Raw genomic sequence first — 11,397 nt, 5'->3', positions numbered from 1 at the left:
ATCAGCTTTGAGTTTTGCTGTTTCAATTAATGTCCTGTTCCTATCCTGCTACAAAAAGATTTGCACCATGTTCCATATGGAAATACAGTTATATTGAACCGATACATCACTACTTTACTCTCCCACTATTTACTTGTGCAGTGTCCTTTGAATTGCAATACTCTGGCCCAGAAAACCCCAGAGGAGCGGGTCAGGTTCCGTTACTTTGGCAACCTCTCACTGACAGACCTTGGAGCCAATAGAATCAGTCTTTATTTCACACTGAGACTCTGACCAGCTGCTTTGAGAGGCATGACTTTGACAGGGTGAGGTTACTGTACAAGCGTTGGAGGTGTAAGGTACTGACAGCACCACAAGCCACAGGTTAGCTCCAAAGAGGTACTTTATTTCATTATAAAGCAGATTGTTTCGGCATTATTTCTTTCTGTGAACATCCACTGCATGAGGAACAAGTCCTGCTTCAAGGACAGACAAAGACTTCACCACAAGACAGGAACACTGATGCATAGAACAAGTGCTGCTTAGACCCCAATGAGCTGATGGTCTAAACTGCACCCAGGCCAGACAGATGATATGACCAAACACACAAGCCCAGCTCCAGCCCAGCCAGAACTGCAGGCCCAAAAGTGGAGTCCTTTTCATTTCAAGACATGATCTGAATTGGGCTACCTGGAAAACCAGCAATGCCAAAGGCCCTAGAGCAGAATCCCCACCCCATGCTCCTGCCCTTGCCTTTGAAAGTCAGTTTTTAACTGATCCTTATTCCATGTCAAAATTGTGCTATGGGTTACTCCTACTTAATGAAAGGCAGAAAAGTTACTGAATGTAGTGTGCAGTAACAAGGAATGGCTGGCAGTGACCATTTCACACCTACTGTATCCCACTATTTTTGTTCATTTCCAATTGTGATCTTCATGGCCAGGAGCTTCACTTTTACCAATAGATGCATTCCAAATGTACTGATCTCTCACGCATTTGGTATTTGAGCTCAGTGCATCAACAAGGGCTTCTGGATGTCATCTCTGCTCCTTGGGTATGTAACAGAGTCCCAGCACAAATGGTAACTCATATACTGCCGGCCCCACATGCCAAAGGGCACAGCAGGCATAAGGATGCAGCATCGAGAAACATTCCAGCATCACAGCTCCTCATTCTGGTTTCCATGTTGTCCAATACTGACTATTTACAAGACTCATACACAGTATTTGCATCTGGTCCCAAGCACCTGATTAGTACTGACAATTGAAATCAAAATGGAAAATTGAGTATTGTTTTGGTCCATGAAAGCCTTTTACTGTAATTTCTCCAATGTCAAAAGTGTGATCTTCAGAAAAGGAGTCCCAGTACCTTCTGGAAGTAACTTTCTGTACATTATTCAATGACATTACAGGGTGGAAAAAGCCTTCTATACAAGCGACCTACAAGTTACCTGACAAGGGTCTCATATCCACAGAAACAGATAAGTAACACATCCTTTTCACACTCCTTCATGGTAACCAGACTCAAACTTCACTAGATATGAGTAGTCAGGTAATATCCTGATTGCTATAAGACCAGGATTTCTTATCAGAGAGAGAAACCCAGCTTCAGCAAAGAGCACGAGCAGGTCTGTGTCTAAGCAGCCACACTTTTCACTTCTGGCAACAGGAGTGCTACCAATGATGGCAGTGAAATGAATGAGAAGGTTTTACAAAGCTGCCAGTGTGAACAAGGTTCAAAGCTGCAGCTCTGAGGCACAGGCTCTGGCAGGATCTAGATTGACCTGAGTTTTCTGCTTGCAGAGGAGGGTGATGGGAAAGGACACGTGACAACAGTCTCCAGCCAATACCCCACATCTGAGAGGGTCTAGCACAGTTATTACAAGACAAAACATTAGGAGTTAGAGCTATCATTTAGTACAAAGAAACAACTGCCTCCCAAATCTGCCATACTGAAAATAAAACCCCAACGCAAACACAGAACTGAACATCTGAAACACTGTTCGTGCTTACAACCAGAATTAAGGAACTTGAGCATTAAGAGGGAGAGATTTTGTCTCACCACTGCTGCAATGGAGCTGCAAAACCAAGTTACATGGAAACAAAATCCCTTCTTCCAAACATCCACTTAACAAACACTTATTATTAAAACCTGGAAAGGCTTCAGGTATCCTAAATCTGAAAGGGGCTCAAAAAAATCCCAAGAGTCACTGAACTAAACCCAATTGAGCAGCTGATTCTCCTGACATATCATTAAAAAACAAGTTTCTTTAAAAAAAATTTTTTTTGCACATTTTTCCTCATGGATTTATAAAATGCCAACAGGACACTAGAAAAGTTTAACATAAGGGAATGTGCTTTGGAAACATTATTAAAACGTGTGTTCCTAGAGAATGTTATGAAGTTTGTGGTACTCCTTTTCACCTGACTGGCTATGTTTGAGAAGGTTCCTCCCCCGGAGCCTGGGTCCGTGAGGTTAGAAAAGCAGAGCTCCCATACTGCCAACTTCACTCTGTTCCTTTACAAAGATCTCAAAGTACTGATAAATGATAGTGACTGCCAGCAGAATTCCAGTTCCAGACCCAATTGCCCCCAGGAAGTCTGCCAACACAGACAGGGCACCGATACACAGACCACCAAATGCAGCAGCTGTAGGGATGTACCTGTGAGACACAAAACAGGGACAGAAGAGATGCCATTAGTGTTTGCTCAGGATGTTAACAGCTATACTAAGGTGAGTGGTATTTAGGGTCTACAGGAAGTATCTACCTCAGAGGCAGGGTTTCAGAAACCATCCCACTGAGAACAGGAAGAACACAGGTATCTAACCAGGTGATTAAAGAACCAAGAACTACACAAGTGGAGAAAAGTCAATGGCAGAACACTCTTCTCCCATGGATATACAGTCATAGAATCACAGAATCCCAGGTCGCAAGGGACCTACAGGATCATCTTTTTAGGCAAAGCATGACCTAGACAAGATGTCCCAGCACCCTGTCCAGCTGAATCTTGAGTGCCCAATGCTGGGGTAACCACCACTTCCTTGGGGAGATTATTCCAATGGCTGATCATTCTCAGTGTGAAAGATCTTTCTCTTGTGTCCAGTCAATCTCCCCAGGAGTAAGTTGTAGCCATTACCCCTCGTCCTTTCCATGTGACTCCTTATAAAAAGGGAGTCTCCATCTTCTTTTTAGTCACCCTTAAATACTGGAATATGGTCATAAGGTCTCCCGAGTTTTCTTTTCTCCAGGCTGAACAGTCCCAGCTCTCAGCCTTCACTCAAACAGCTGCCCAGACCTTGGATCGTCTTTGTGACCCTTCTCTTACCCAAGAACAAGGATAAGGATCACACAACAGTGCTAATATATTAGGTAAAGTCTGTGTGAAAAGAGTACAAGACACCACCACATTAAAAATGACAAACTACATGATCTGAAGGTCATTTCCAACCTTAACTATTCTATGATTAGGAAATCCTTGTGCATCAGCCTGAAGTAGTACACTCCTACAACACTCTGCATAGGCAGCCCGTGAAGTGTGTAGCTCACCTGTTTAGTTCATGTACCATTGAAGTTTCTCTGTGGCCTCGCATTACCATTTGCTGTTCTTTCAGCTGTTTGGCAACCTGCATTGAATCAAGGAATGGAACAAGTCAGTTTGACATCATTTCCCAACACCACAGCACTTAGTGCTACAGGAAAACAAAAGCAGTGAATGGTGATGGGTTTGGGATTTTTATTTTTGGTATTTGGTTTGGGGGTTTTGAGGTTTTTTTTTATATTATTCATCCAAGTTTAAAACATCCAATATTTTAACTTCAGACAGATTTGTAGTCAGAGGCACTTTCCCACACTGTCAGTTACACAAAGTGTTTTGGATAAACCTAGTCCTGTTAGGAAAAGGGAGATATGGAAATTGATAAGCTCTCATACACCCAGAATTCCTGTTTTGCCACCTACCCTTCTCCTGGTCAGGGTTTACTATGTTAGCAAAATCATCCTACGAAGTGCCCACTCCATTTCAGTTTCCAACAGGAGCTACATGCCTTAGAAAGAATCTCAGAACATCATTCTTAGGTTGGATTTCTGCAGCTGTACAGGGTTACAGCAGAGCCCTACAAACGTTTTACTAACAACTGAGGGTTACAAACTCTAGCATGGGAAAACCCCTGAAGGTGCTTGTCACAGAACCTACTGTACTGAGAAAACACCTTTCAGATGATCAAGCTTCCAGTTTGCCACTACATAGTGAACATTTAAGTAATGATTTATCAATTTTTGGTTTTGACCTTGTTCACATGAAGTTAAAATAATTTTACTCAGCATCAGGAAATTACATTAAAGTGTTAAAAGCTGCATTGTGGTTTATGCTGAAATGAAGATCTGGCTATACATGGCTGTGAGTATTCCCTTCTGCATGCCTGACAACAAGCAGCTATGCTCTATTCCAAAACAAGAGAGTGTTCATGCTGTTACAGTAACTGTGCAACTATTACATGCTTGTTAAAGAATGGATGAATCTATTCCACATGGCTGCCAAACTTGATTTCCTACCCAAAACCACACAATACAAACATACCATGATGACAACTATTTTCCGTCTCTGTTTCCAGTTCCAATTTCAGAATGATCCAGCTGCTGAACAGCAAGTATTGTGCAGCAAATTGGGATTTTGAGAAGCCAGGCCCAGGTACATCAGTGCACTGCACCAGATTCCCTGTTACCAGCACTCTCAAGTTAAAAATAACAGTCTCTAGTTAATCTTCCCCTAAAGAAGTTAAGAACTCCCTATGCCAGGCACGGGAATTCAAAGCTGCATGTTCTTAACTGGGAACTGCCTTGCACATGGTGCATCTGTCATTTGATGCTGAAAGAGTTTCTACCTTTCCTGTTACCTTGCCTGCCCTCACACTGAGCAGATGCTACATAGCAATGTTCTAAGACTGCCAATGAAAGCAATTCTTTCAGTTTTGTTGTTGTTTTTGAAAAAGCAGTGAAGAAAATAAGGAAAAACTTACCCCCTTTATCTGTTTTCATTATGTAAGCTTACACAACTTATCATTTTAAACTTACATCTTTGGCAGAGGAGCCAGAGACTTCAATCCACGTCTTGGAGAAGAAAGCACAGGAGCCCAACATAAATACAATATAGACAACTGCGTGTACAGGGTCTTCTAACACTGAAGAAAAGGACTCTGGAGGTGAAAGGTAGTAACAAAGACCACCAACTGGATAAGCACGAGCAGGGCCTCCAGATGATGTGTCCTAAAAGAAGGAAGCAAACAGTCACCATCTTTCCTACTATTTCTTAACCTTAAAGCTAAACCTGAGTTTGTATCACCTTCCTGTCACTGTCATTACTACTACAGCAGCACACAAAGATTCAACTCTACTGTCACAAGCAGTTACTAAAGTAGAAATGGAACACAACACTGAACAGCAAAAATATCCAGGAGAGCAAAGACCAGGCCAAGGTAAAAGGAGACCTGACAGCTACACACATCACATCAGGTCTCAGATTTCAGAGTTTCAGCATACATGATCACCTGTAGAAATGTGCCTTAATATCTAGAGAGAGACCATCTCTTCAACCATGCCTTTTAATGGTGCCCTTATAAAGCTGTATGCAAGAGCAGAAGAAATACTCACAGACCAAGTGCCCAGCAGGCTAACCAGTAAGTTGCCACTGAAGCGAGCAGAAAGCATCTGGGAGATGACGTACAAGTTGGACACCAAGGCAGACTGAAGAATAATGGGAATGTTGGAAGTATAGAACAGCTTGATGGGGTAGGTGTTGTACTGGCCACGGTAGCGAGCAGACTTGATGGGAAGATCCACTCTGAAGCCCTGCAAAGATTTCAGTACAAAGTCCCCTGTTATTTCTGGGCAAGAATTGATACCACAGGTCATAAATGAAACAAAGACTGAACGTAGTGTCCAGGAAAAGAAACCATAAAACTTCTTTGCTCTTCAGCAGCTTGCTTCAACAAACAGTAAGAGACACACAGGTTTAAAGACCTCAAAGTTTGGGTTAGGTAATATTACATGTACATTCATCTATTTGTTGGTTTGGGTTTGTTTTCTTTCAGAGACCACAGTAGGTCTCAAATCTTTTGTGTGGCTATAGCAAATGTAGAAATAATTAAGAGAAGCTCATGTTAAACGAACATCCACATGTTGCAGGTATAAAAATGAGTCTTCTGACAGCACTAGAAAGTGAAACTATAATTTCTTGTACAAGAAAGCAGACTGCAGTTCTACTCCCATACAGTTTCACAGTCCTTTTTATTCCAACTGACCTGGAAGTAAATTACAATAGCAAAGACGAAGATGGTGGCAATCAGGTTCATAAGGTTGGGGAGATTCTGACGGTAAAAGGCCTCTCGAAGGGCTCTGACTTTGTCTGTACGAGTAGCCAGAAGATGGAACAGAGCAATGATGGCTCCCTCAAATTCCATGCCTTGGAAAGAACAATTAAAACAAGTCAGGTGTGTTGTGACTACCTCTATACCTCAGTACTTTGCCCCACAAGGCAAACTTCTGACCTACAGGATTCAGAGTTAGGATTTCTCCAACTGTTTTACATCTTGAGTATGCTCTTAGACTTTTACTACCATTATCCTTCCTAGCAGCTATGTTATTTCCAAGATTTTTTTAAAGATGTCAGTAACAGCATTTGCCATTTAAGTTTATACATGGCCAAAAAAAAAGACTTCGCCTTTTGTACAAGATTTCTATAAAGAAAACAGACTGTGCCATGTACCTCGTCCTGTGTTCACTGTGGTGGGGCTGAAGGCTTTCCACACTATAGTCTCACAGATATTGGTAGCAATGAAGAGAGAGATGCCAGAACCAAGACCATACCCTTTCTGTAGGAGCTCATCCAAGAGCAGAACTATCAATCCAGCCACAAAAAGCTACAGTATAAGAAAAGAAATACAGCATTAGTCCCATCCCTTTTTAGTTTTTGTTAAAAGAATAACTTGTATTAAAATACAAGGATATATATATGAGAGGAAACAGGAATACTTTGACCTTTCTTCTCTGCATGCAGGACAAACAGCTCCTAAGGCTGATATTTTTGACCCTTTCAGAGGGAGAGTAAGTAGAAAGGACTAGAAATTACCTGAATTGTGATAAGCAGGCAGATCCCAGCACCCATCTCAGATGGGTCTCCATACATCCCAGTCATTACATACACAATAGACTGTCCAATAGTAATGATCATTCCAAACACTGCAGAATAAAAACCAGAAAGCATGTATTTGTTCTGGACATTTATGTCAGTGGGTGATTAGAGAATATGAATCACTTCTTTGTGGAGTAAGTCGGGAAGGAGTACAGAAGTCACAGGCCATTTAAATTCAAGGGCTTGTTAAGTTTGTTGTCTGAAATCTGACACTGAAAATATAAACACAAACACTTCAGCAACAAATACACTCAGAAGCAAGTGGATTTCGTTACCAAAGATTGCTTTGGGTAAAGAAAACTCTGAGGCTGTTAAAATATTACCATGTTTTTTGGCAGCTTATGATTCTTTTTTCCAGTGAACAGATCAGAGTAGTGTGGTACAGCATCAAACAGCTAAAGAATACTCAAGTATTTTTAGAAGTCATTTATTAACTGAACACAGATACTCTAAACCATCAGCCTTTAATATCAGTCATTACTCACATTTCTGTGCTCCATTGAAGAGGGCTCTGTCCTTCGGGGTGTCACCAACTTCAATTATCTTAGCACCTGCCAAGAGCTGCATGATGAGTCCAGAAGTGACAATGGGTGAAATGCCTAGTTCCATCAATGTACCTGCCAGCCACAGGAAGAACAGGGAAAGAAAATAATATCACCATTCTTAATTCACACCTGCATTAGGAAGCCTCTGAAATTTATACAAACCATCAGGAATTTTATTCTTCCGCAAGACAGACTCCAAGATGTGATCCAGAAAACCACAACACACATATAACATGGTTTGAAACACAAATCAGAAGGCTTGAAATATGTATGGAAGATTGCAACAGCAGCAAAGCAAGGTAATTAGGAACTGTCGCTTCCCTATAAAATGCTCCCTTGATGTCTGGACATACAATAGACTGTACACAGCCAACCATATCATTCTGTCCACAAAGCTGTGGCTTTTCCAATGCCACACTGCTTTATAATTTTACATAACAGATGACTTTTCCTCTCTACTTAAGTTTTTATTTTCATTAAAATAAGTGCAGCATAGGAAGGAGTCTAGAAATGTTCTGATTCAAGCTAAAAGCAATGCCCTCCTGAAAGACTGACCATACCTCTATTTGATGCCAAAATCACTCTCATCCAGTAGAATGGATCTGCCGAGTCTGATGACATAATACCAAACAAGGGAATCTGCATTTCCAAACAAGAGAGGAAAACAGGATTAGAGACTTTATAACATCCTTTAAACATTTCAGCTCTTCCTTAAGAACACAAGAAAGAAACGTACCTGGCAGCATACTAAGAAGATGAAGAGTGTGATAGCTGTCCACAGCACCTTTTCCTTAAACTGAATCTAAAGGGGGAAAACCAACAAGCAAAGATGCTAAAGCTGTCACAATAACAAGATCTAGTCAATCAGGCAAACTTTCATTGCAGCTAAAGCACACTTGATTTTCTTGTGAAGGGACAAAGTACAGAACATCCTAAAGGACATAACTCACTGTTCATCCCTTTTATACAAGTGATAAATACTGTTCATCCCTTTTATTCCAAGGCCTTCTGTACAAGGCCAAAGAAAATGACAAAACTTTCCTGAAACTTTAATCCAGATAAACAAGCTTATGTCAATGGAAGGTAACTCTGGTACTTCCACAGGAACAAGTCCTGTATTTTCATAAGAAAGAGCTTCTGGTGAGAAGAAAAATAATACAGAGAAGCTTATCCTAAAAAAACAGTCTTAGATTAGAACTTGTGAAGCAAGATGTTATTTAAACTAAGCTCATTTACACCCCAGTATGTCCTGCTTTCAGCATCTCACTGCTAAGGCATAACTGTATCTGCACAACTGCATCTACCAGCAGATACATTCCTGTACAACCATATCCCCAACACAGGATATACATGACAAGCGCTGCACTAAAAACAACTGTGCCTAGAACTGCCATTCTCCCAGGAAAAAAAACCCACACAAACCCCACAAATACAAACTAAAGTATAAACCTTTTATATTGTATAAATACAAAGCTATGAAGAAAAATTTTATTCCCTTACCTTCCGTTCTGGCTTTTGGATTTCAGGCAAGATAACACAGAAGGGCTTGATTACTTCAAGAAATTTGACTGTATGGGAATAAGTTAAAAGACAAAGTGAACACACAGATACAACAAACAATGATCTCCTCCTAGTGAACAAGACACATCCTTAGATCAGCGAAGTCTCCAGCTCAGAATTAGCATATGAAAGAAGGTATATGCAAAGTCACAAGTTCTCCTGAGAGCCAAGAGATATGATTTCAAATAGCTAATGCAAAACTTCTCAAGACAAATCTAAGACTGCACACATATTTTGGACTCATTTGAACTAAAAGAGTACGATGATGCAGAACAGAAACTACTGGTGACTTCCCACTTCCCTCCTCTATTTGCTGCCATGAGACCCCCCCCGAAGTCCTGCACCCATCTCTGGGGCAGCAGCACAAGAGGGAATTAGAGCTGTTGGAGCGAGTCCAGAGGAGGCCATGGGGATGCTGCGAGGGCTGGAGCAGCTCTGCTCTGGAGCCAGGCTGAGAGAGCTGGGCTGGGGCAGCCTGGACAAGAGAAGGGGAGACCTGAGAGCAGCTCCAGTGCCTAAAGGGGCTGCAGGAAAGCTGGAGAGGGGCTTGGGACAAGGGCCTGTAGGGACAGGCCAAGGGGAATGGCTTTAACCTGCCCGAGGGGAGACTGAGATGAGCTCTTAGGCTGAAGCTCTTCCCTGTGAGGGTGCTGAGGTGCTGGCACAGGGTGCCCAGAGAAGCTGTGGCTGCCCCATCCCTGGCAGTGTTCAAGGCCAGGTTGGACACAGGGGCTTGGAGCAGCTGCTCCAGTGGAAGGGGTCCCTGCCTGTAGCAGGGGTTGAAGCTGGAGGAGCTTTAAGGTTCCAACACAAACCAGTCTGGGATTCACTATGGAAGGCAGGAACTTCAGATGTAATTTCGTAACACTTTGAAACCGGCCCATAAAAGTTATTTACTTAATTTAAAATGATCAGTTGCCTGTAAATTTACATGATATTGTGGGTTTAAATTTAAATCAAACTACAATCTACAATCCTACATCTACAATATTATACTGACTAAGACGCTTTTCAAGCGGCTTCTCTTCGAGGCACAGACTTTAAAGCCTTACATTCACTCAGATTACTCCAGCCTGCACCCACTGTTCCCAGCTTGCTCTGGCAAGGCAACTGAACGCCTTATGACCAATCCCCAGCTGGACAGCGCGTCTCTCCCTGCCCTGTACAGCACCAGCACGACGAGCCCCGGATGGCCGGGCCCTAAGAGCCTGCCAGGCCGGTCACCAGGCACCACGGAACAAGCTCCCTTCCCAGCACGATCCGCCACAGCTCGGAAACGGGTCCTTCCATGAAAATAAATGAATTCAAAACCCAGGGGAAGCCTCGAACCCAGAGGAAGGGAGACCCGCTCAGGGCTGGCCCCGAGGGAGCGCCGACAACGGCGGGCAGCTCCGAGGGCTCGGAGTGAGGGCCTGCGGCCTCGGCGCTAAGCGGCGGCTCCTCAGAGAGCCTCGCAGGGAGCGGAGCCCGTCCCACGGTGCCTGTGAAAGCGCAGCCGGTGGCCGAACCGCGGCTCCGCGAGACCCCAGGCCCCTCGTATCCCCTCCGTTCCCTCGGCAGCCGAGCCGCCCGGTACTCACTGCCCATGGCGGCCGCCGGACGGGAGCGCAGCGCGGGCACCGGCGGCAGCGGCCTCGGAGGGACACGTCAGGTACCGGGCTCGGCCGCCCCCTTCCGCTTCCTGCCACGCGCCGCGTCCGCCGCGCGCCGCAGCCACTGCGCAAGCGCCGTCCCTCGGCAGCAGCCACCCTACGCCCCCGTGACGGCAAAGCGCCTACAACTCCCATCATGCACTGCTGCCACAGTAACATACACTCCCCCCCCCTCCCAAGCGGGCCCCTGATAGTTATTGGCTCCCCGCGGGACTGGGTAACCAATCAGATGACCACAGTGGCGCGCAGCTTGCTGGGAGTTGTAGTCTTCCCCGTCTCTGCTCTCACCTTAACGAGGTGCAGGTATGCGGACTATTGAGAGGGGCAGAAATCCGGACGTTGGGGTTTTGACAGATAAATATATAAATATAAATAAATATATAAATAAATTAAAATTGATTTTCAGCCTTTGTGTTTTTTATAACGGAATGTTTGGGGCCTTTCTCTGCAGGAAGAAACTCCATGTGCGCACAG

General features: G+C 43.7%; 1 protein-coding gene across 1 annotated transcript; it reads right to left on the bottom strand.

The window, feature by feature from the left end:
* Positions 1-364: 364 nt before the first annotated feature.
* Positions 365-10,953, bottom strand: SEC61A1 (SEC61 translocon subunit alpha 1). The gene is made up of 12 exons (XM_005142230.3): positions 10,852-10,953; positions 9,212-9,279; positions 8,448-8,513; positions 8,272-8,350; positions 7,652-7,783; positions 7,104-7,213; positions 6,741-6,894; positions 6,277-6,437; positions 5,627-5,824; positions 5,051-5,242; positions 3,527-3,603; positions 365-2,641 (listed from the first exon to the last, which is right to left on the bottom strand). The coding sequence occupies exons 1-12, from the start codon at positions 10,856-10,858 to the stop codon at positions 2,455-2,457; spliced, it is 1,431 nt and encodes a 476-aa protein (XP_005142287.1). The 5' UTR covers positions 10,859-10,953; the 3' UTR covers positions 365-2,454.
* Between the last annotated feature and the right edge of the window lie 444 nt (positions 10,954-11,397).

The sequence above is a fragment of the Melopsittacus undulatus genome, chromosome 9 (genome assembly GCF_012275295.1).
Source record: "Melopsittacus undulatus isolate bMelUnd1 chromosome 9, bMelUnd1.mat.Z, whole genome shotgun sequence".
Lineage (NCBI taxonomy): Eukaryota > Metazoa > Chordata > Aves > Psittaciformes > Psittaculidae > Melopsittacus > Melopsittacus undulatus.
This window is presented reverse-complemented; position numbering and strand designations above follow the sequence as displayed.

Coding starts and splice junctions, on each gene's coding strand:
- SEC61A1 (XM_005142230.3), bottom strand. Junction 5,825..6,276: donor CTATTGTAATTTACTTCCAG/GTCAGTTGGAAT, acceptor AAATCTTTGCAG/GGCTTCAGAGTGGATCTTCC. Junction 3,604..5,050: donor CTGGCTCCTCTGCCAAAGAT/GTAAGTTTAAAA, acceptor GATTCAATGCAG/GTTGCCAAACAGCTGAAAGA.